The 24499-nt window shown below is 41.2% G+C and overlaps 1 protein-coding gene and 1 long non-coding RNA gene across 10 annotated transcripts in view; one reads left to right on the top strand and one right to left on the bottom strand.

Annotated features, from left to right (window-relative positions):
- LOC129393104 (uncharacterized) overlaps positions 1–15737 on the top strand; it is an 83373-nt gene extending 67636 nt beyond the window's left edge. Inside the window, exons 6-9 of one of the 7 annotated variants that reach the window (XR_008619755.3) lie at positions 239–411; positions 2152–2255; positions 2396–2555; positions 6641–15737. This is a non-coding gene — a long non-coding RNA (uncharacterized LOC129393104). The other 6 variants (XR_008619754.3, XR_008619756.3, XR_008619753.3 and 3 more) reach the window with 6 other exon arrangements.
- SLC24A2 (solute carrier family 24 member 2) overlaps positions 1–24499 on the bottom strand; it is a 276357-nt gene that overhangs the window by 40225 nt on the left and 211633 nt on the right. For all 3 annotated transcript variants that reach the window (XM_024930150.4, XM_024930152.4, XM_024930151.4), the window contains 2 exons: positions 22958–23056; positions 19418–19536 (listed from right to left, as the gene is read on the bottom strand). In XM_024930150.4, the coding sequence (XP_024785918.1) occupies positions 19418–19536; positions 22958–23056 (218 nt within the window). The remainder of the gene's footprint in view (positions 1–19417; positions 19537–22957; positions 23057–24499) is intronic.

The following is a 24499-nucleotide window of genomic DNA, read 5'->3' as shown; positions in this document are numbered from 1 at the left end:
CGTCGCAAGAGACTACTGCTTGTCTTCCCGTATCTATTCTGCCTATTATGGACTGAATTGTGTTCCCCCCAATCATGCCCCTTCCTTCTCCCCCACCCAAATTCATATGTTGAAGCTGCAACCCCCACCAGTGCCTCAGAATGTGACTTATTTGGAGATAGGATCTTCAAAGAGGTAATTAATTTAAAACAAGGCCACAAGTGTGGGTCCTAATCAAATCTACCTGGTGTCCTTATAGGAGAAGATTAGGACACCTAGAGAGACACTAGGGGTTCCTTTGCACAGAAGAAAGGCCACATGAAGATGGGGACACAGCAAGAAGGCAGCAGCGGCAAGCAAAGGAGAGAGGCCTCTGAGGAAACTAGCCCTGCCAAACACCTGCTGCTTGGACTTCTAGCGTCCAGAACTGTGGTAAAGTAGCTTTCAACAAAAAGTGATACAAATAAAAAGCAATACAGTGTAACAACTATTTACATAGCATTTACATTGCATTAGGCATTCTAAGCAATCTAGAGATGATTTAAAGGATATGGGAGGATATATATTTGTTATATGCAAATTCTACCCCATTTTATATCAGGGACTTGAGCATCCATGGAATTTGGTATCCTTGGGGATCTTGGAACCAGTCCCCCACGGATAGCAAGGGATGACAGTACTGCCTTTATGCTTTAACAAATAGAAATCTTGCTTTTACCTAGGCTTGGAATAAAGACTCTGGTTTTCAGCCTTCTCGGCAAGGTGTGGCAATGTGATCAAGTTCTGGCCAAAGGATGTATTGGAAGTGTCCTTCATACAACTTCCTGGATCTATCTTTAAAGGGTGCGGATGTACCCTTCCTCCTTCCTTCCTCTTTCTTGCTGGCTGGAGGGGACATTTTGCCACAGCAGAAGATAATCTTGGGCCATGGGGTGGAGGAACAATATATGAGGCTCTGAGTTTCTGACACCCATCAAGGGCCATTCGTGCCCTGGACTGCCTATACTGACTTGAGAGATAATCAGAAACTGATGACTGATTGCAATGCTTCCGGGACAAAGGCACCCACATGCTGTGACTTCATTTGCTGAGCAGCCTGGGATCGCTCTATGAATTACATAGGAAGCAGGAATCTGGTCTCTCTATAAGATATCTTATTAATGCAGGTCAGGGGGCCACTTGTTAACACTAGACTAAGTGTCAAAATGCAGGACTTAACACTGGTTTTCTTGCTGTTTATAGGAAATTCTGCCCAAGTCATGGACCCACTTCACATCACAATATGTTCTTTCTCACAGGGATAATCAAAAGAGCACTCTTAAAAAAAATTTATCTTATTCAAGCCATTGTTATTTTGGGTTTTTAGTTCTTTACAGTGCAAGTTTATCCTAACTGATCTAGTGTTCTCTTTATGAGGACTCAAGGGAGAAACAGCTCTCAAATCTCAGCACTAAGAAAAGTCAGACCTCTTCTGAGAAACTGAAAAATCTTAGAAATACTATGAGTCATGTAATCGATAAGATTCTTTCTTTGTTTTGTTCACTGGGGAGTTCAGAGCCAAATTTGTAACCTGTACCCAACAATGACAGTGGTGGATCTGTGCTCACCATGTTGCGGTCTTACTACTGTCATTTCTCATCCTGGGCTGTATTTTCTCAAAACCATTCATTTTATCCTTTTTCCTCAGATGTATTTTTGTAAGTAGCCTCGAATCTTGTGAAAAAAGGTGAGGCAGGCATAAATAATAAAAGTAACATTCTTTAGTGGTGTAATAGAAATTTTAGTGTAACTTTATCAGGTTGAAAAGACTTGAGAGCTGGGCTTGGTGGCTCACACCTGTAATCCCAGCACTTTGGGAGGCCAAGGCGGGTGGATCACTTGAGGTCAGGAGTTTGAGACCAGCTTGGCCAACATGGTGAAACCCCATCACTACTAAAAATACAAAAATTAGCTAGGTGTGATGACAGGTGCCTGTAATCCCAGCTACTCAGGAGGCTGAGGCAGGAGAATCACTTGAACCCGGGAGGCAGAGGTTGCAGTGAACTGAGATCTTGCCACTGCACTCTAGCCTGGCAACACAGACTCCATCTTGGGGAAAAAAAAGACTCGAGAAAGAGAATATAAATGTTATTCTAAGTGACAACTGGTAACAAATTGATAACTGCCTTCTAGGACTCTTATCAACACCGAACGTTGAAATCTGGAGGCTCGGCCGTCAGAACTCTTACACAGCACAGAAGAGGAGTTTCACGGGTCAGTCAGCATCTACTGGAAGGGTAAAATCAGCTTGCCTTTATTTTTATCTGGTAAATGGGAGGTACAGCAGTAGCTGCTCCAGATGCTCATAGCATCATGATAATCCATTTAGCTTCTTTGCATGTACATCTTACACTTTTTCCATTTGAATTTGGTACAGAAGTTTGCCCCCAAATAAACATCAGGTCTTCGGTGGAGAGGCCTGAGTTGGATTCACCAGTTCAGAGGTTGCCTCAGAAGCCAGAAAAATATTTCTTGGAGGCAACCCAGTTTCTTATTTTTTGTCTGTGAAGGGCACTGAGCAAGATTCCAGAGTGAAGGTGAGCCCACTTTAACACAATCTCTCCTATCAGAGAATTAAAGTGAAAACCCAGGAGGCATCTGAAAATAGGCCTAATTCAAGTTCAGTTTTATTGACTGGTAATAACATCTCATCACCAGTTCACAAGGAGCAATCTCGGAGGATCACCCAGGTTTGCCTAAATCCCAGTTGAGGCTTGATTCAGGCTGGGAGTGAAGCTCTTACATCTCTCTCCCGGCTCACTTCAACACTTAGGAGTGCCACCTCTTATCATTGGGAAGCCCGTTCAGTGTGGCATGATGCTGGGTCAAAATAGAATGTCAGCACTTACGTATTTTACATAAAAACATAATTCATTGACTTTAAAAACACTAGTGCCTCTCACTGCCTTCTAGGACCCACCAGACCTTAAACACTATGTTATTGCAAGGCAGAGCTCATTTGTCTCCTGGGATGTTTTAATGTGGGTTACCTTCCTGTACAAGAACTTCTTACTCAATTAATCATATGGACAATAATAGATCACAACAGACAAGCTGCAATCATAGATGTCTGCAGTCATTTAGGAGCTTTAGGCCCCAAGAAAAGGAGCTCCAGAATTTCAGAGTAGGAAAGGTCCTGTCCTTGAGACCAGCCCCCTCATTTGATGGGTAGGGAACCTGAGATGGAGTGACCTGCTGAACAAAAGTGACAGTGCCAGGCCAACCCTGAGTAACCCCTAAGTCCCAGCTTAAGGATCTTCCCCTATTCCACACTCCCCCCTTTCCTCAGTTCTAAAAATAGATATGAATGGGCTTTACATCCAGTTATACCAGGATTCTCAGCTTTGTTTTGTAATAAATTAAACCCATTAAAATAAAAGCTAGGTATAGCAAACATGAAGTGTAGGAGTTCAGTCAGGGTGGTGGGAACAATTGTAAGAGGAAATTACAGGAAAGAGAAGCAAACCTTCTTGGAAGGCCTGCGGGTGTTTTACAAAGCTTTGGGGAAGAATGAGCCAAAGGCGGTGGTTCTTATCCTGGGGCAGAGGGCGAGAAGTAGGTACAAAATAATACAAGGGAGTTTATCTGAATAGCTTGTTTACTCATGTCTCCAGAAACGTGACCTTTAATCATCCATGTGTAATTACCCTGTAGTGGTGTTGACTCAAAGCCTTTGTCATTAAATCTGTGCTGAATAAATGCTGGCAGGGCCAGCTAGTCAAGGCATGCAGCTGCCACAGCTCTGAGTGGCCCAGCCCCCTAGCTGCTCTTTCACTGAATATTGGTGTCTGAGTATGTTATTCATCCATCGTGCAGCCTGGGTCTGTGGGTCAGACCCCAGTAATGAAACATTTAATTGACTTTTTTTTTTTTATATATTTTCTTGAGCCTGAAACTAATTTCTAATGGTCTAAATGGCTCACATTTCTTTCTTACTTTTTTTTTTTTTTTTTTTTTGAGACAGGGTCTCACTCTGTCACCTAGACTAGAGTGCTAGAATGCAGTGGCATGATCTCAGCTCACTGTAGCCTCCATCTCCCTGGGCTCAAGCAATCCTCCCACTTTAGCCTCCCAAGTAGCTGAAACTACACATATGCACCACCATGGCTAATTTTTGTTTATTTTTTGTAGAGACAAGATTTCACTTAGTTGCCCAGGCTGACTCAAGTGATCCTCCTGCCTTGGCCTCCCAAAGTGTTGGGATTATGGGTGTGAGCTACTGTTCCAGGCCTTACATTTCTTTAAAAAGCTGATAAGAAACATCTGAATGTTGTATTCTTTTCCTTTTCTCAGAGTCATATAACATCCATGGCAGCATTGAAAGTGAAATGAAGGGCAGACCTGGGGGTGTGTGGAGAGTAGGGGCCACTGAGATGCCCTCTTCTCTCCTTTAGCTCACTGAGTAACATCTCCAAGTTCCTAGGTGCAAATTTAAAAATGAAGTGCAGGTGCTAAGTCACCAATGAACATCAGGACCTCAAATATAAGTTAGGAAGAAAGACTTGTCTTTTAGCATCTCTACCCAAGAAAAAGGTATAGAGATTTAGCTCAGTCTGATGTAGGGAGGAGGTGGCAACCAAGTGCACTATGGCCAAAGTGAGGGCTTGTGATTTTATGTGCACTTCATTGCTGATGTCACCCCTGATTCCCATAACTGTGGATAATCTTGGTCTGGCTACTTCTAAAATGGATATCTGGGGGACACTGCAGAAGATGGATTAAGCCCTTTATAACAATAAACTTTCCTGGGGCTAACTTTAGCAAGAACTGAAATAGGAGATAATTTTCAGACTTCAACATTCAGTGTTCAAAGGCCAACAGAGCCCCATGAGAAGAATATGCACAACAAAAACAGCATCATCTTTAAACAAGGAACTATCTGCTTCTCTTCCTACCTCCCTCCTCTTTCATTATTGGAGCATTGAAAATACTCTCTCTGACAAAGGTGGCATGTTTTATTTTTCCAATTAGGTTTCCTTGGAAACTGGTAAAAAGGTGTGTGCCTATATAGTGAGTGTGTGGGAGGCTCCTAGGAGAAGACATCTTGAGAGTGTCTTACCTAATTGCAGGGATGGTTGGAGAAGGGATCGAGAGACAAAGACCCACTTTTCATATGGTTTTCTACTAAATAGGAAGTCAAGCCCAAGGCTGTCTTAAATATCCATTCTTTTACAACATGGTTGTTATAAAATTAACTAGGATAATCCAGGAAGGCACTTACAAGAGTATTTGGCACATAGTGAACACTCAAACATTCAAACAAATGTTACTTATTTAAAGTAAATATTTAGAAAAATAATTTCTTCAAAGACATGTAGGAGAAAAAAAGCTTGACTAGGTGAATTATAACATTTCCAGCAATACGATTCTATAATTATTTGATTTGAAGGTGGAAAATGCAAAAATTTTGTACCTCCATCTATCCACTTATCCAATATTTATCAAGCATTCATTGACTTTAGTGATATCAATAATTTCTTATTCTCTCAGGCAATATGAATAAATAGAAAGCCTTTGTAAATAAGATGAAAGGGAAAATTTCACAGCACTAAGGAGAAAATACGATTTTATTCCAGTAGGCAAGCTTTAAGTAGACTTTCTATCAGAAACAAAGCTTCTAAGCAGGTGGCAAGACTCATAATATTGTGACATCTTAATTCTGTGTTTTGTGTAGAGCTGAAAACAATGGTAGAGTTGGAACTCTTGAAGGTAAAATTACCAAAAATGCATAGTCACACTTTGAAACAGGGAAATGCTCTGAAATCAACAACTATTTGCCAAATGAAAGGTGCCTCCCCAGAAACATTCCATAGAACACTCTCCATTTTGTAAGTTTAAATCACACTACACATTTCACAAAGGAAATACCTATAAACTCCCACCCAAAACAGTGGCTGGCTCAGAAATATAGTAAGTTATTCTCACCTCCATTGTTTCCTAAACATATTGCCTAATTAGTGGGATCAGCATACTAATGGCCTTCCTTATGTCAATGGACTACAAAAATAGAACATTATACTTGAAATTGAAATATGGGAGACTGACCCATAAAATTATTCACTACTGGGTTGTGGATCATTTTGGTCTCACCGACCCAAACACCTGACCTCACAATCTCTGAGTGACACATGGAAAATGAACTTTTGAGACCCTGAAACTGTAGTTTAGGACTTGCCAAACAAGGTGTGCTGTGAGTCACTTCCAAAGCAAACCCCGAGTTCAGGGATGGCTTTCCTAAGGGCTCTAAGGCTGAGGATAAGGCATCATTTGCTTTTCTTCTTTGAAAAGGTGTGAAAACAGGGAGAGTCTGGAAGAAGAAAAACTGTTAGACCATATGATAGAAACCAGAGAGCTGTATTCAGAAAAGTTCAGTTACTCAACTCTGATGTCAGTCCCTACTGACTGTTATAGACTGAAAGTTTATGAGCCACCCCCCGCCTCCCCAATTCATATGCCCAAACTCTACTCTCTACACTCCTCTGTATTCAGAGATGAGGCCTCTAATGAAGTGATTAAGGTTAAATGAGGTAATAAGGGTGGGGCCCTGATCCAATAGGATCATAAGATATACTAGAAGGCTCGTGCTCTCTCTCTGTCTCTATGTCCCCCTCTTTCCCCTCAGGGTGCACATGCACCAAGGGAAAGCCACGTGAAGACATAATGAGACAGCAGCCATCTGCAAACCAAAACGGAAGCCCTTACCAGAGACTGAATCTGCCAGAACCTTGATCTTGGACTTCCAACCCCTAGATCTGTGGCAAAATAAACTGTTGTTTAAGCCACCAAGTCTCTGGTATTTTTTTTCTGGCAGCCCCAGTAGGCTAACACAATGCCCATAAGGATGTTTATATTTTTCAAAGGTCTCATTTTTGAATAGATCTTTTTGCTTTGAAATAAATCATTGTGTTCACTTAGTTTATTTTTAAATTGTCCCTTTTTTCCACTCATTCTTTATTGAGCCATAGAAAGATCTCTTTGTTCTTTTAATTTCTCAATGTCTTTGCATTTGTGTGTGTGTGTGTGTGTGTGTGTGTATATATCTATATCTATATCTATATATATATATAATGAGACAGAGTCTTACTCTGTCACCCAGGTGGGAGTGCAGTGGCATGATCTTGGCTCACTGCAACCTCTGCCTCCCAGGTTTGAGGAATTCTCTTTCCTCAGCCTCCCGAGTAGCTGGGATTACAGGTGCCAGCCACCACACCTGGCTAATTTTTTTTTTTTTGTATTTTTAGTAGAGGTGGGTTTTCACCATGTTGGCCAGGCTGGTCTTGAACTCTTGACCTCAAGTGATCCACCCACCTTGGCTTCCCAAAGTGCTGGGATTACAGGCGTGAGCCACCACACCTGGCCTGTATTTGTATTTTTTAACCAACTAATTCTCTCTACTCTGTTCTTATCCTCTACTTTCCTATCACTTATCTCTTATCCATAAGATAAGTGAAAAAGAGGTAAGTTTACGTGTTTCTTTTTGGAAGGCAATGCCATCTGAAACATTTGTCTTGCCTTCTGTGTGAACATCCTAAACCAACAGAGCTAACAGTTAAGTGGAAAGCAGACTTTTTTTTTTTATTTTTTGAGATGGAGTCTTGCTCTGTTGCCCAGGCTGCAATGCAGTGGTGTGATCTCGGCTCACTGCAACCTCCGCCTCCTGGGTTCAAGGGATTTTCCTGCCTCAGCCTCCCGAGGAGCTGGGACTACAGGTGCGTGCCACCACACCTGGCTAATTTTTTGTATTTTTAGTAGAGATGGGATTTCACCCATCCAGGATGGTCTTGACCTCCTGACCTTGTGATCCACCTGCCTCGGCCTCCCAAAGTGCTGGGATTACAGGCGTGAGCCACTGCTCCTGGCCGAAAACAGACTTCTTAAAAATGATAAATCATTGCTTGCCTGGTGGTAGAAAATAGTATACTCCCTTTATAATACCATCATATGGTTTGTTTTATATATAGATGGAAAAAAATCAAGAATTTGGCACCCTAAACACAACATGAGAAGGTTTCACTCAGTAATGGCCTCCTGAAAACAACTTAATCTTCTTGGACAAGACTCTGAACTGACATCAAGGTTTCAAAATATTTTGCTGTGAGTGATGAAGCTGTCTGGACCTAACTTTTCCGAGAGGCCAAGAAACCATTCTGTAATCCTGCAAAATGGTTTCTGAAGAGTCTGGTGAAATGCAACTGTTTTCCCTCACTTTGCATTTTGCTCCAACGATTCTGAGGTGCAACTTATGGACGAGACTGATTTCTTTCTATATTGCTGTAGTAAATTGGTTTTTGTTGTTTTCATGGGCTTTGTAAATCTTGCTGATAAAATCCATAAGTGATTTGCTAACATAAAAGCTAACTGGAGAAACATAAAAAATAATTCAAAAATCATTTCATCTTATCAACTGGATTAAAATTAAAATTATTAGAAATACTAATGATAGTATTTCTTTCCAGAGTGGTAATGGATTTTTTTCCTTTTTATTAATAGCCCTTAATGTATCTTATGGGAGCAATTAATAGACATTCTTCAAACTCCTTCAGAAAGCCCAATGACAAGTGGCATTTTTAATAGCGAGATTCTCAGCGAATATATAATTCTTTGTCAATATTGAAATTAAGGCAGAAACTCTAGAGTCTGATCTGTATCTACTTCATCTTTTAAATGTGTTGAAAGGCCTCTGAGTGCATCTTAAGCAGTTGGTAAATATTTTTCAGGTCATCACATACAGGAACTGGACCCCAGTTTTTCCTAAAAAAATATGTAGGTACAGATGACAGAAAAAAAATCGCCTTCAGAAAATGGAACCCATGTGCCAAGGCCTGGTCAGTAAAAAATTTCCTAATTTTTGCTTGTTTTATAATTTGTCTTAGGTTTTCTCTGACACTAGTGGATTTCTTTTTTAAGGCAGTCATAGTTCTAATACTGTTCGGGCCTTGAAAAATCCAATCTAGGCTGGATTATGGTGGCTCACACTTGTAGTCCCAGCACTTTTGGAGCTCTGGGTAGAAGGATAGCTTGAGGCCAGGAGTTTGAGACCAGCCTGGGAAACACAGCAAGAACTATTTCTACAAAAGATTTTAAAAAATTAACTGGGCATGGTGGTTTGCACCTGTAGTCCTAGGTACTTGTGAAGCTGAGGTGGGAGGATCACTCAAGCCCAGAAGTTGGAGGCTGCAGTGAGCCATGACTGCACCACTGTACTCCAGCCTGGGTGATGGTGCAAGACCCCAACTCTAAAAAAATAAAAATAAACAGTCTGATGAAAAGTCTTTTGATATTCTTATTTCTTTCACTATTCAGCTTTGGCATCTCTCCCCCAGCACTGCTCTTGTGTTCTAGTGGTGTCAGATATAAATACACACACACCGCTTTTCACCAATGCCTATACTTCTTGGGTGGCAGAACCTCTTATTATACTTCACTGATGTTCCAGGAGATTGAAAAACCAGGGAAATGCAATTCTTGCCTATTTTTAAAGTTTGAAAATGTTGGACCTGACTGTTACCCCTTAATTATTTAGAAAGGCGACTTTCTCTTTGGAGGTTCCCAAACCCTGTATTAAACCTCACCACTGCTAAGAACTTAAATGTTTGCTTACTAAGGATAATATTTTAGGAAGAAAGACATCATATGAATTCAGGTACCGTATGCTTGGATAATCTTAGAAATCCCTATCAGAGCTAACATTTTTTGACCAACATTTATTACGAAATCTTCCAAAGAGGGTCTAAAATCATAGCTGCAACTTTAAACAACAATGACGATGCCAATCTGTAACAAAACTTCTGATTTTTATAATGACCTTCCTCCCTCCCTCCCTTACTTCCTTTTCCAACAATCTGTAACAAAACTGTTGGTTTTTATAATGACCCTTCCTTCCTTCCTTCCTTCCTTCCTTCCTTCCTTCCTTCCTTCCTCCCTCCCTCCCTCCCTCCCTTTCGATGGGGTCTCCTTTGTCACCTAGGCTGGAGTGCACTAGGGTGATCATGGCTCATTGCAGCCTCTGCCTCCTGGGCTCAAGTGATCCTCCCACCTCAGACTCCAAAGTAGCTAGAACCACAGGTGCACGCCACCATGCCCTGCTAATTTTTTGTATTTTTGGTAGAGAGTGTTTTGTGATGTTGCCCAGGCTAGTCTCAAACTCCTGAGCTCAAGTGATCCACCTGCCTCGGCCTCCCAAAACTGGGATTGATTACAGGTGTGAGCCACCATGCCTGGCCATGACATGTTTTTTAAAATCAAGCTCAGAGAACTAAATTTAATAGTAGGAAGATACTTTTGAGCATTTCTCTTTTTAAAAAGAGAAATTAAAAAACCACAGTCACTTCCATCATGTTTCCCCTACTCATTCTTCACTTAGTGACATAAAACTCAAACATTTTTATCAGCACCATGAGGCTTTATAAAAGCAGATCTTAAAAACTCCACTGAGTTTAGGTAAAGATAACAGTATGGAGAAATAAGTCAGAGCTGAATTCCTAAGAAGAGAAAGAGCTTAATATGGCAAGGTAATATTTGAATTGTAAAGTAAGAATAAAATCACTTGCATTTTACACATTCTCTATCTTCAGTCATCTGTTATCTACCTATCTATCTCTGTATCTATCTGTCTATCAATCAATCACATTCCTAGGAATGTCATTTTCTTATATAAATCTGTTTGCCCACAGGTGCATTTGGGAAGCTCTTAGCCAAAGCAGGGACAATTCTGATTTCCCTAAGGACAGAAGGAAATCTTAGAAGTGAAATGAAATAAAAACTGCAACACATAAAAAGCTGTCTCATGCTACATGAAAATGTAGGACACAGTTTTTAAAAGTTGAATTTTTAGATTTTAGAATCTAAGGAATTTGCAAGTCTCTCCCCCTTCTACCCTCATTGTGAGCATATTTAAATGGTTTTGATGTGTCACAGCAGCAGGGATTATGATGCAGCAGGCCCGCAGTTTTGCAGTGTATGTGGGCCAAGTGCAAATCACCCATCTAGACTGGCAAAATTGAAATGTAAGAAAATGCTGGGTTCTGGGTGGGAGAGCATATTGCCTTGAATTGTCTTTCAAACCTGGCTAAATTCTCAACATCACTGGAAGCATTCCCTTTGAAAACTGGCACAAGACAGGGATGCCCTCTCTCACCACTCCTATTCAACACAGTGCTGGAAGTTCTGGCCAGGGCAATCAGGCAGGAGAAAGAAATAAAGGTATTCAATTAGGAAAAGAGGAAGTCAAATTGTCCCTGTTTGCAGATGACATGATGATTGTATATTTAGAAAACCCCATTGTCTCACCCCAAAATCTCCTTAAGCTGATAAGCAACTTCAGCAAAGTCTCAGGATACAAAATCAATGTGCAAAAATCACAAGCATTCTTATACACCAATAACAGACAAACAGAGAGCCAAATCATGAGTGAACTCCCATTCACAATTGCTTCAAAGAGAATAAAATACCTAGGAATCCAACTTACAAGGGATAAGAAGGACCTCGGCAAGGAGAACTACAAACCACTGCTCAATGAAATAAAAGAGGATACAAACAAATGGAAGAACATTCCATGCTCATGGATAGGAAGAATCAATATTGTGAAAATGGCCATACTGCCCAAGGTAATTTATAGATTCAATGCCATCCCCATCAAGCTACCAATGAATGACTTTTTTCACAGAATTGGAAAAAACTAAAGTTCATATGGAACCAAAAAAGAGCCCACATTGCCAAGATAATCCTAAGCCAAAAGAACAAAGCTGGAGGCATCATGCTACCTGACTTCAAACTATACTACAAGGCTACAGTAACCAAAACAGCATGGTACTGGTACCAAAACAGAAATATAGACCAATGGAACAGAACAGAGCCCTCACTAATAATACCACACATCTATAACCATCTGATCTTTGACAAACATGACAAAAACAAGAAACGGGGAAAGGATTCTCTATTTAATAAATGGTGCTGGGAAAACTGGCTAGCTATATGTAGAAAGCTGAAACTGGATCCCTTCCTTACACATTATACAAAAATTAATTCAAGATGGATTAAAGACTTACATGTTAGACCTAAAACCATAAAAACCCTGGAAGAAAACCTAGGCAATACCATTCAGGACATAGGCATGGGGAAGGACTTCATGTCTAAAACACCAAAAGCAATGGCAACAGAAGTCAAAATTGACAAATGGAATCGAATTAAACTAAGGAGCTTCTGCACAGCAAAAGAAACTACCATCAGAGTGAACAGGCAACCTACAGAATGGGAGAAAATGTTTGCAATCTACTCATCTGACAAAGGGCTAATATCCAGAATCTACAATGAACTCAAACAAATTTACAAGAAAAAAACAACCCCATCAAAAAGTGGGCGAAGGATATGAACAGACACTTCTCAAAAGAAGACATTTATGCAGCCAAAAGACACATGAAAAAATGCTCATCATCACTGGCCATCAGAGAAATGCAAATCAAAACCACAGTGAGATACCATCTCACACCAGTTAGAATGGCAATCATTAAAAAGTCAGGAAACAACAGGTGCTGGAGAGGATGTGGAGAAATAGGAACACTTTTACACTGTTGGTGGGGGTGTAAACTAGTTCAACCATTGTGGAAGACAGTGTGGCGATTCCTCAAGGATCTAGAACTAGAAATACCATTTGACCCAGCCATCCCATTACTGGATATATGCCCAAAGGATTATAAATCATGCTGCTACAAAGACACATGCACACGTATGTTTATTGTGGCACTATTCACAATAGCAAAGACTTGAAACCAACCCAAATGTCCACCAACAATAGACTGGATTAAGAAAATGTGGCACATATACACCATGGAATACTATGCAGCCATAAAAAATGATGAGTTCATGTCCTTTGTAGGGACACGGATGAAGCTGGAAACCATCATTCTCAGCAAACTATTGCAAGAACAAAAAACCAAACACAGCATGTTCTCACTCATAGGTGGAAATTGAACAATGAGAACACTTGGACACAGGAACGGGAACATCACACACCGGGGCCTGTTGTGGGGTAGGGGAGGGGGGATGGAAAGCATTAGGAGATATATCTAATGTAAATGGCGAGTTAATGGGTGCAGCACACCAACATGGCACATGTATACATATGTAATAAACCTGCACGTTGTGCACATGTACCCTAGAACTTAAAGTATAATAAAAAAAAAATATATAAAAGAACTTAAAGTATAATAAAAAAAATAAACCTAGAAAAGAATCTGGAAAAAAAAAAGAAAATCTGCTTTTTGGAAACAAAAACCAAACACTTTGCCATCATACTAAAAAACGAGAAGTAAAAGTAAGGAATATTGGCCGGGCGCGGTGGCTCACGCCTGTAATCCCAGCACTTCGGGAGGCCGAGGTGGGTGGATCACCAGGTCAGGAGATCAAGACCTTCCTGGCTAACACAATGAAACCCTGTCTCTACTAAAAATACAAAAAATTAGCCGGGTGTGGTGGCGGGCGCCTGTAGTCCCAGCTACTTGGGAGGCTGAGGCAGGAGAATGGCGTGAACCCGGGAGGCGGAGCTTGCAGTGAGCCGAGATAGTGCCACTGCACTCCAGCCTGCGGACAGAGCAAGACTCCATCTCAAAAAAAAAAAAAAAAAAAAAAGTAAGGAATATGTTCTTATAATTTTATCTTTCCTTTTTAACACAGCAACTACAAACGTCATAATGTGATTAATTTATATACCATAAACCATACTAAGTAAATGCTAGTAAATTTTTAAAATAACCAAAAAAAAAAAAAAATTTGAGAAGGTTGATAAATTCTCAGTGGCATCCCAGATCAGATTTCTCAGTGTTGGAATCAACAACATTGGATCAGCAGTTATTGGGAAAAGCTAGTGATCGCTCAGCCATTTAAAAAGTCATATTATTTCTTGGTTCCACAGAATATACAAATGAAGCAAAAACTTCATTCCTCTGTGAGAGAGTATTTTAAAAATGCTCTCTATTGCCACGGTAAAGACTGTATGGCAGAAACCTCTCGGAGATGAGGTGACAATGTGAAATTAGTTCACTTGTAAATAGGGTTTTTAAAACAGCAGGTTAATTACACAAGGCAGGCTAAACTCTCAGGAGAATAACAGTGTGGTGTATGGGGCTCATAATTTCTGCTAATAAAGTCAGGATGCGCACCTCACTCTTCATGGAACTTGCTAAAAATACAACTCAAAAGGAAATAAAACTAACAAAATGAAAAGCCATTGAACCATGTCCATGAAACTGTGCTTCAGGTGGCCTGATCATCCCGCGTTCACATTTTCCTACTGACTCTGGAGGCCCAGCCCTAATTCACCCCATCACCCAGACTTTCCAGCCTGGAAACCTCAGCATCATCTGCAGCTTCCTTTTCTTGTTCACTTTCTATGACCAAGTCAATACCAAATCTTCCCAATTCTGGCTCAGAAAGGACTCTCAAATCCAGCCTTGCCATTCATACTGCAGCTCATACATGGTCTACCAATAGACGCCTTGCCGTCTGGGCTATTCAATAGCCATTAAAAATGTTACTAAGTACTGCTAATAATAGCATACACCTATGCAGTGCTTATAATGTGCAAAGAACGGTTCTAAGAGCATTTATCCTCACAACAGTGCTATGAGATAGAAACCATTATTATCCCTGTTTCACAGAGAGGGAAAATGGATAACAGGTTAAGTCACTTTTCCAGGGTCACACAGCTGGTAAGCAGCAGAGCTAGGATTTGAATTCAGGTGGTCCATCCTCAGAGTCTGTGTTATAGTGACCAAAGCACATTGCTCCTGTATTCATTTAACCCATTATTATTTTTAGTGTTGCATTTTTTTTGGAAAAGGTAATGCAATTGCCTGGTTCAACATTCAAAAGTTATAGAAGGGTGCATATTAAAAAGCTTCCTTTCCATCCCAGTTTCCTACCGCCCCGGCCCCTGTTCTGGAAGTAAGTAGCATGACTAGTTATTTGACAGCATTCCAAGCAAATGCTTATATGCTATTTCCCTTCTCCCCCTTTTTTCAGTGTACAAATATACTGGATACAATTTGGCATGTTGCCTTTTTCACTAAACAACATGTATTGGAGGTCATTCCATAGCAGTACATGAAGAGCTTCTCATTCCTTTTTTTTCCCTTTCTTTCTGTTTTTTAAGACAGATGGTTGAAACTAAGGATGGGCAAACTTTTTCTGTAAAGGGCCAGATAGTAAATATTTTAGGCTTTGAGGTCCATATGGTCTCTGTCACATATGCTGCTATTGCTTCCTGTTTAAAAAAAGCTTTAGAAATGTAAAAACCCATTCTTGTCTCATGGGTCGTACAGAAACAGGCTGCAGGCCAGATTTGGCCCGTGGACCACAGTGTGCCAATCCTGGAACCACAGGTTCTTACCTCACCTCCCTTTGTCTAGTAATTTTCTATTCTGATCCCTCTTGACCATTCTAAGAGAATTGTCTTTCTATAAAACAAATCTGACACTGCCACTGCTCCCTCTAAATCTTCTGCAGCTTCCCACTCCCAAGAGGAGGGTGAAGTCCAGACTGGTTGGCAGTGCGCACAATGTCCTTCATGATCCACATACTTCTCCTCCCCTCCACGTCTATCACACCAGTACGTGTCATCATCAGCTGTTTCCCTCAAGGCCTGCAACAACCTCTTTGCCCCACTATTGCCATAAACCCTCCTTCCCTCAAATGCAACCTCTAAGACACCGTGGCGCCAGGGATCTTTTACAAGTGCAAATCACATCTGCTAACTTCCAATGGCTTCTTGCTGCCCCAGACAGAAGTCAGCTACCCTATCATGATCTACAAGACCTACCAGCTCTGCTTGGCCCTCCTCTCTGACTTCATTGCTACCATGCTTCCTCCTTCCACTCCTCTCTCTCCAGCCATACTGATTTTTCTGTTTCTGAAACAAGCTAAGTTTATTTCTGCCTTTGTGGGTGCTGTTCCTTTGGCTGGCTCCTTCTTGAACTTCAGTCTCAGTTCAAATGCCATTTCCTTGGAGGCCTTCCCTCATCTCCCAACTCACAGGAGCCTCTCCATTTTCCTTCCATCCTATCACACTGCTTTGTTTTGTTCATGGCCTTTGGGGCCATGTATAATCACGTTGGGTTGTGTTTACATTCTCTGCTTTGCTAGAACACATGGGCATCTCCAGTGCCCAGTACATTGTCTGACACATATTAGGTAAACAATCAAAATTTTCTGATTAGATAAACAATGGAAGAAATTTGAGCCAACTTACCTTTTCTAGTGGATATCTCCTGACTCCTCACCTTGTATTTTAGGCTCCAGTTCTATCATCTTTCTCTCCAATCACTAAACATGACTTTCCCTCTTAAGGTTTTACACCTTTGCACATGTTGTCATTTTGGTTATTTCTTTATTCTTTGAGGGACAAACTCCTACTCACCCATCAACACCCAGCTTGAATGTTGCCTCTTCTATGGAGTTTTTACATCTCCTCTGTTTAGGACCAACTTCTTCCTTTGGCAGGCTCTCAGAGCACTTTGTATAGACCTCTAAGATCATACCAGGTCATAATTATTTACCTAACACAAACGTTCACTGATTATTTATACCCTGAATACTCCCCAAATATTAGATACATAAAACCATTTCACTTTACATACAATGAGCTCTTTCAAGGAAAGGACACCTCGAATGGTGTTTTAATGATAAATATGAATACATAATATCAATATCTAGCATCTAACTCTGTAATAAGGGCTTTATGTACATTATTTCATTTAACCCTTATGATAGCTGCAATGAAGCAAGTACTGTTGCTACCTGCACTTCACAGATGAGGCAACTAAATTAAAGCTCAGGGAAGCTAGGTAACTTGACCCTGGTGGATCCAGAATTCACTACCAGGCTGTCCTACAGTGGGCCATGGTGACCTACAGGCCCAGGTCACCTGATTGCTCCTGAGGTCCAGGTCATCTGATTGCAAGTGAAGACCTGATTGCTCTTGAACTCTGAGCCTAGCAGGGTGGTGCACAAATCTGTCCTGTTCCCCTTTGTGGAGACCTAGGGCCACAGCTCTGCTCAGAGAGGGGTCATCTGGGACTCTTTTGCTCCCCTGCAGCAAGGTCCTCCCTTGCAGGGGCACAGATGTCCCTCTGTCAGCCAGATGGAGAGGCATGGGGATGAGGCTGCCCTCTGCACACCTATGACTGTGCCATCCCCAAGGGCAGCCAGATGTCCTTGGGGCCTGCCTCCTGCTGCCACACGCTGCTTATCCATGTGGACATAAGCTGCTCTGCCAGCTCACTCTTGAGCTAATGCAAAGGGACCACAGGGCTCTGGGCAGGAAGGTAAGGAGCATAGAAGGCAGAGGAGACAAGGGCAGAAGGAGTGGCAGGCTCCTTATTCTTTCTGTTAAATGAAGAAACTTTCCTTAGGAAAGAAATATGTAATTTCTATCAGAGAATAAGGGTAACAGGCAACAATTAGCATTTTTTTTTTCTTAAGAAGTGGCTGCTAGGTTATATTGACTGTAGTCTGGTTTCTATTTGCAGGCACTGTATCACTTTTCAGCTCATTGGGGGAAGTTCTGTCTAGAGAGTGCTTTCAAACTTTAGGGTAGTGCTACTCCAAGTATGGTCCTTGGACCAGCAGCATCAGCATCACTGGGGAGCTCATTAGAACTGCAGACTCTAGGCCTCATGGCAGACCTGACAAATTCAGAATCTGAATTTTAATATGACCTCCCCAGAGAATTTGTAAGTACATTAAAGTTTGAGAAACAGTAAGCTAGGTAAAATGCAAGTTTTAAAATGCCTAATTAACATGCAAGTTTGGGGCTCCAGGTCTTAGAAATTCTGATTCGCCTGATCAGGATGAGATCCAGAAATCTAACAAGCACCAAAGGTGGTTCTGCCTACATTTTGAGCAACTGTGTTCTAGAGAGAGTGGTGGAAATTGTACAGTTGGATGGTCCTGAGATGAAATCTCAGCTCTACCATCTACAAACTAGGTAACCCCAATTAACTACTTCATCTCACTGAGCTTCAGTTTCCTCAACTATAAAATGGAGCTACTATCCGGGCGCAGTGGCTCACGCCTATAATCCCAGCACTTTGGGAGGCCAAGGCGAGTGGATCACCTGAGGTCAGAAGTTCGAGACCAGCCTGATCAACTGAAACCCCATCTCTACTAAAAATGCAAAAAAAAAAAATTAGCCGGGTGTGGTGGTGCGAGCTACTCAGGAGGCTGAGGCAGGAGAATTGCTTGAACCCAGGAGGTGGAGGTTGCAGTGAGCTGAGATTGAGTCACTGCACTCCAGGCTGGGTGACAGAGTGAGAGTCCGTCTCAAAAAAAAAAAAAAAAAAAAAAAAAAGGAGCTACTAATGCCTACACCTTCAGCTGTGAGGTTAAAGGTGATAACATATGTTGATATGGTTTGGCTCTGTGTCCCCACCCAAATCTCATCTCAAATTGTAATCCCCATATGTTGCGGGGAGGAGCCTGGTGGGAGGTGATTGAATCTGGGGGGCAGATTTCCCCTTTGCTATTCTCGTGATACTGAGTGGGTTCTCATGAGATCTGGCTGCTTGAAAGTGTATGGCACATCTCCATTCCCTCTTTTTCTTTCCTGCTCTGCCATGGTAAGACATGCTTGCTTCCCCTTCACCTTCTGCCATGATTATAAGTTTCCTGAGGCCTCTCAGTCATGCTTCCTGTTGAGCCTGTGGAACTATAAGTCAATTAAACCTCTTTTCTTCATAAGTTCTCTATAGCAGTGTGAAAATGGACTAATACATATGTAAAATGCCTAGTACCGAAGCTGTGGCAAATAGTAGGTGTTTGATAAATGTTAGGTTTTACAACTACTAGACTGAAAAGTTCAAGTGGTTGTGCCATTGAATAATGGGTTGGGCCAGAGAGTGTTAATTTCAACCACAGGGACAGAGAAAGCCAAAGGGGGCTCACTGAGTCTGATGGCTGTGGTTTCTCTATTACTTAACACTGACCTTAAAGACACAGAGAAAGGATTAAACTGCAGCAGGTATCAAGCTTTATCATACATTAAAAATCACCTTGGATGCTAATTAAAAATGCTAATTCCGATGTGCTGCTTCCCAGTGATCCTGTTTCACCACACCTGGTATACGGCCCAGGGATCTACGTTTTCGTCCCCAGGAGATACTGATGCATGAGTCCTTCAACCTCACCTGGAGAAACAGTGGCTTAGAGAATATTCATAAATGTAGAGGCTGCTGCATGTGGGACCCTGGGGTGGCACTAGGAAATACACACAAGGATGTATAAGGCCCTACCTGATTCCTGCCCAGCTGAGAGCTGGGGCTTCCAAGGAGAATATAGGGTCTGTGCCGCCACGCTAGGATATCAATTAAGAACAACAGCCCAGTAGAGCAATGGAGAAAAGCCATACCTGGGCTTCTGCACCTTCAATGTTGTGGGAGAGATTTCCATTTTGTACAGGTTCTGAAGCATCACTGGATGGTGTCATTTCAACATCTGTGCTGGTGCTGTTTGGAAGCTCAATTTTTTCTGTGATATAATTTAAACACACACACACAGAGAGAGAGAGAGAGAGGGAGAAAGCAAATGGAATCAATGGGGGTAAAGAGCAATATTGAAAAGAGCTTCCTAAAATGTTGGGCTAAAGCAGAGGATAGTGGTGTCCCAGGGGCGATAAGGCCCAGGGCTGATATTGAGCCAAGCGGGAAAGGATTTTTACCGTTCTTCCCCATGTCTTTCAGCATACGGCCTGCCCCCTTAATAGCGCCCTGGCTTCCTGCTCTGGCATGACACTTTACCTTGGGTGCCCTATCAGCTCCCATGATATGCCTTTCTTGAGCCTAGGCAAATTTACCAACTAGCTACTCAGGAAACATGAACATAGACATTTCAAAACCAAAACCACACGCAATCTACATACTATTGTTTACACCCTGGACTGTACCCTTCAGATATTTTCTTACAGTAATATCTTTTCTTTGATACTGTACTCTGGAAAGGATATTAGCTAGGGCTTCAGGGTCCTAGACTTTACCCTGCTTTGATCAGGCTGCTGTCTTAGGCTAGTTCCCTTCTTCCTCTGGGACTTGGGAATCTTATCTGTGAAATAAGAGAGTTCGACAGGTTGACCTCCAAGGGACATTATGTTTAGCTGTAATTCAGGCTCTGTGAGTGGAAACTCTTCCAGTGCCTAGGTGGCCATGGGCAGGGCAGCCTGGTGAATACAACTTAGCACACTCCACACCTGAGCATCCTATTGCAGGCAAGGCAAGGGGGAGCTCGACAAGTAATAGAGGCCAAAGGCTGTGTCATTCCTGAATCAGAGAGAACATTTAGCTAGAGTAAAGCCAGAGGGTCAGCAAGTGCAGATTTGACACTTGAAAAGTGACTCTAGGGTAATGGTTAAGCACTGGGGGTCTGTAACACTGGGAATCAGACAGGCCTGGCTTCATATTCTGGATCTGCAACTTGTGCTGTTTCACCCTTTGCAAGTGACTCAACCTCTCTGAAATTCAGCTTCTTCATCTGTAAAACTGGGGTGATGGTAACAATACTACTACTACTATTACTGTTGCTACTACTACCACTAACAACAACAATATGATCAAAGAGTATTTCTGTAAAGATTAAATAAGAAAATGCATATAAAACACTTAGCATAGTGCCTTGTACAGAGCAACCAAGAAGCATAAACTATTTGGATCCTTATTATAGTGCCTGCCTTTCACTAGAAGAATTTTTTTTTTTGTCATGACAAAGAGGAGTATCTCCAGGTGATCAGTGTTCCAGCACCACTGAGGTCTGCTGAACTTCATTGCGAGGGAAATTAAAAGGTTCCTATTGAAAGCACACACTCTGGCTGTTTTGGGTCAAATCATGGATTTTGGGATGCAATGAGGCTGTAGTATGCTGTCAGGGTTGCTGGGGGTATCAGAATGCTCATCATTATCAGATCCGAGCAGTATCAGCTGCTCATCAAACATAAGAATGTGCTTTTTTTTTCCTAGCAACTTCAGAGGGACTAGACATTTCCATCACTGGTGCTTAAGAAAATAATTTGAGAGTTACATAAAAATTGTGGAGTTTGAAGCAGCCAAATTTTGGAAATCATAGGGAAATATTTATGTTTATTTATGTATTTAGTTGTGGAATATAGACACATGAATAGATTTAAATATGGAAAACCATAGAAACTCAAATTTACTTTATCTTTCCAAGTTTTTAGTAGTGACAGCGATACGTATGTGATGTGCTGCATGTGGCTATGCCAGTTTATCTTAGTATGCTTGATTCAGTTATTTAAATAAAAAATCATGAAGAACCTTGGGTGAATAAAACTCTGTTTGGAGAATTCTATTGGCTGATGTGATAAAACCTTAGGATTTGCCTGCAATGGTCAAATTGACCCTAGCAACACAAAATACTGGGTAAAAGGGGAGTTAACATGTCCAAGAACAGAGATGAACAGATGAGCAGAGACTGCCTGCCAGGCATAATATCTAACCTGTGTGTGCACATCTTAGCTTATAAAGTGCTTTTACACAGCAGGCTGAAGGTTCATAATAAAAGAAAATATGAAAATAAATCTTGGACTTACTTTGAAAAGCATTAGCTAGTTACAAAGTCATTCAGAGACCCAATAACATTTTCTAGTTCAAAGTCATTGAGAGCCCCAATAACATTAGAAGAATCCTTGGCATTAAGTGTCCTACCTCCTTAAAAAAGATTAAATCCAAGTCTAAGGTTGCCCAGTCATTAGGAGGAGGAGGACTGGGACTGAGCCCAGGACTCTAATTCTTTTACTCCAAGCTACCTCATTCTATAAAAGACAAGTCAACATGTGAAGCAGAAAAAATAGCTTGTGTAGTTGAATCTAAACATCACAAACAAAACTCAACCTATGCGGTAGACTTTCATGGTGTAGCTTTACATTTTTATAGTACAAAACCAAAATATGCTTATTCTGAAAAACTTTATAGAAGCATAAAGTAGCAGAAAAAATATATATAACTCATAATCCCAGCTTTAGGAAGTAACTATTGTTAACATTTTAGCTGACTTCTTTCCAGTTTTTCTTTTTGTATCTAATTGCATCTTAACTGTTTCTCAGCCAAAAATTTTCCCTGAGGTAGAAGTTGGGATAACAGGAAAGGCAGAAACTCTTCTACGGAGTGTCAGTATTTTGAGAGCAATGCTGTTGAATTTTGTCTGCAGATAATTTTAGTTACTTGGGTAATAGCTTCGTTTATAGCATAGATCCAGATCAGGTTAAATTTAGTTTGAATTTAGAATAAGAGAGCTATATTATAGTTACAGACAAGAGAGAAGGAACATCATGTTCCATTTTAAAATAAGATGCCTGAATGTCACAATCTTGTCATACAGGAGCTCTGCAAAAGTCAGTGAAAAGAGACCTGGGGGCTGTTACTGCTGAATTCTTAAAAACGAGAGGCAGCATCATCTCAAAAGGACTCTGTCACTCAGTTCAGGAGTGACCAAGTGTGTGCCATAAGCAATATCACAGGTATAAAAATCTGGTTACCAGTCAAGACTTACAGAAAGGGGACTCTCACCTTTGATTAAACATTAAATGACATTGTGTACGTGTGCGTGTATGCGTGTGCATGTATCCTGTTTATGTGGAATCCCTGAAATACAGTGATTTTCTATTCTTGAATGGAGATGACTAGTTAAGAGATGGTTTTACTTCAGGTTCCTCAGAGAATAAATTTACTCTTCTTGGACTTCTAGAGTTACTGGTGACATACTGTGTCCATGCATACCCTGTACACACTAGGGCAAGAGGGACTCATTTCCTGTTGCACAGGGAAGGGCTGTGCTGCAGCGGTGTGTGTCTGCACTGAGTCAGGGGTGCCCACACTGGTCCTGACTCTCTGCTCCCCTCGCTTCCCCCAGGAAAGGTATGGGGTGGATGTTTCCCTGCACTCACCCACGTAGTTGGCAGCCCCATTCTGCCGCTCGTTCTCATCCACATGACATTTCTTCTTGGCGATCTTGTGGAGAATTGAAGCCTTTTCTCTGAACCTCCCTGAAGCAAAAGAAAGTGGCAGGAAGGAGACACAATGAGAAAGAAGAGAGTCTCAGGGCCAAGCAGGCATGTGGCCTCCTCAGTCACGCTGCACTAATAGCATGACCACTCCATTCTGTCCAACCCCAATGCACCAGGACCTTCCTGAAGGGTACTTTCTTGCCTTTGTAGATTTTACAGCCCGATTCTCTATTTGAGAATCTCTTCCCTCCCTTCCCAGTTGCTCACAAAATTAACAAAAGCACCAAGCAACACTAAAGCTTCCCTACTGCTGAGATCCAAAACAGGTCTAGAGAAACAGAGCTGCTCTGGAGGCATGGCCATTTCTCTGAAATTAAATGCTCATTCCAGACCAGATTTTGACAATGGGCTGGGAAGGAAAGCCAAGCCCAGGGGTCCTTTGATTTGACTTCCATTTTCAAACATTTACACTTTGAGTATCCCTAACTGAAAAAACCAAAATCTGAAATCTGAAACACTTCTGGTCCCAAGCGTTTCAGATAGGGGATACTCAACCTGTCTTATAATTAACATTGCTGTTTCTAAACGAGTAAGGAACATGCATCACAGCTTTCCAAATTAGCTGAGTCAGCTGCAATTAAGGCATCAAGAAGGCAACTGATTCCATTTGTGGATTTAGAGCAAGGAAGGATCAACTGAGTGCAGCAAGTAATGCTGGTGATGAGATGCTTTGGGAATGGTGCTGGACATGCATATTTATAGCAGCACAATTCACAGTTGCAAAGTGGTGGAACTAACCCAAATGGCCATCAATCAACGAGTGGATAAAGAAACTGTTATATATATATTATATATAGTTATATATATATAATATATATATAAAAATATTCCAACATATATATATGATGGAATACTATGCAGCCATAAAAAGGAATGAATTAACAGCATTTGCAGTGATCTGAATGAGATTGGAGACTATTATTCTAAGTGATGTAACTCAGGAATGGAAAATCAAACATCGTGTGTTCTCACTGATACGTGGGAGCTAAGCTATGAGGATGCAAAGGCATAAGAATAATACAATAGACTTTGGGGACTTGGGGGGAAGAGTGGGAGGGGGACGAGGGATAAAGGACTACAAATATGGTGCAGTGTACATATGGTTGATGGGTACACCAAAATCTCACAAATCACCACTAAAGAAATTACTCATGTAACCAAATACCACCTGTACCCCAATAACTTATGGAAACATAAAAAAAGTTACTAGAAAAATGCCATTCTCAAAGTAATCATTTTAAACAGCTGTAACACAAGTGCGATGTTTCATTTCTTCTTTATTATTGACATAATAAGTAAATGCATGCAATAAGCCAAAAAAAAAAAAAAAAAAAAAAAGCAAGCAAAAGTGCAGAGATTAGGGAAACAGCACATTCCTCTTCTTTTTATCCTTTATTTTCTTCCTTGGGAACATTCAAGGTA

This window comes from Pan paniscus, chromosome 11 (genome assembly GCF_029289425.2).
Source record: "Pan paniscus chromosome 11, NHGRI_mPanPan1-v2.0_pri, whole genome shotgun sequence".
Taxonomy (NCBI): domain Eukaryota; kingdom Metazoa; phylum Chordata; class Mammalia; order Primates; family Hominidae; genus Pan; species Pan paniscus.
Note: the sequence above shows the minus strand (reverse complement) of the source record. Positions and strands in the feature narration are given on the sequence as shown.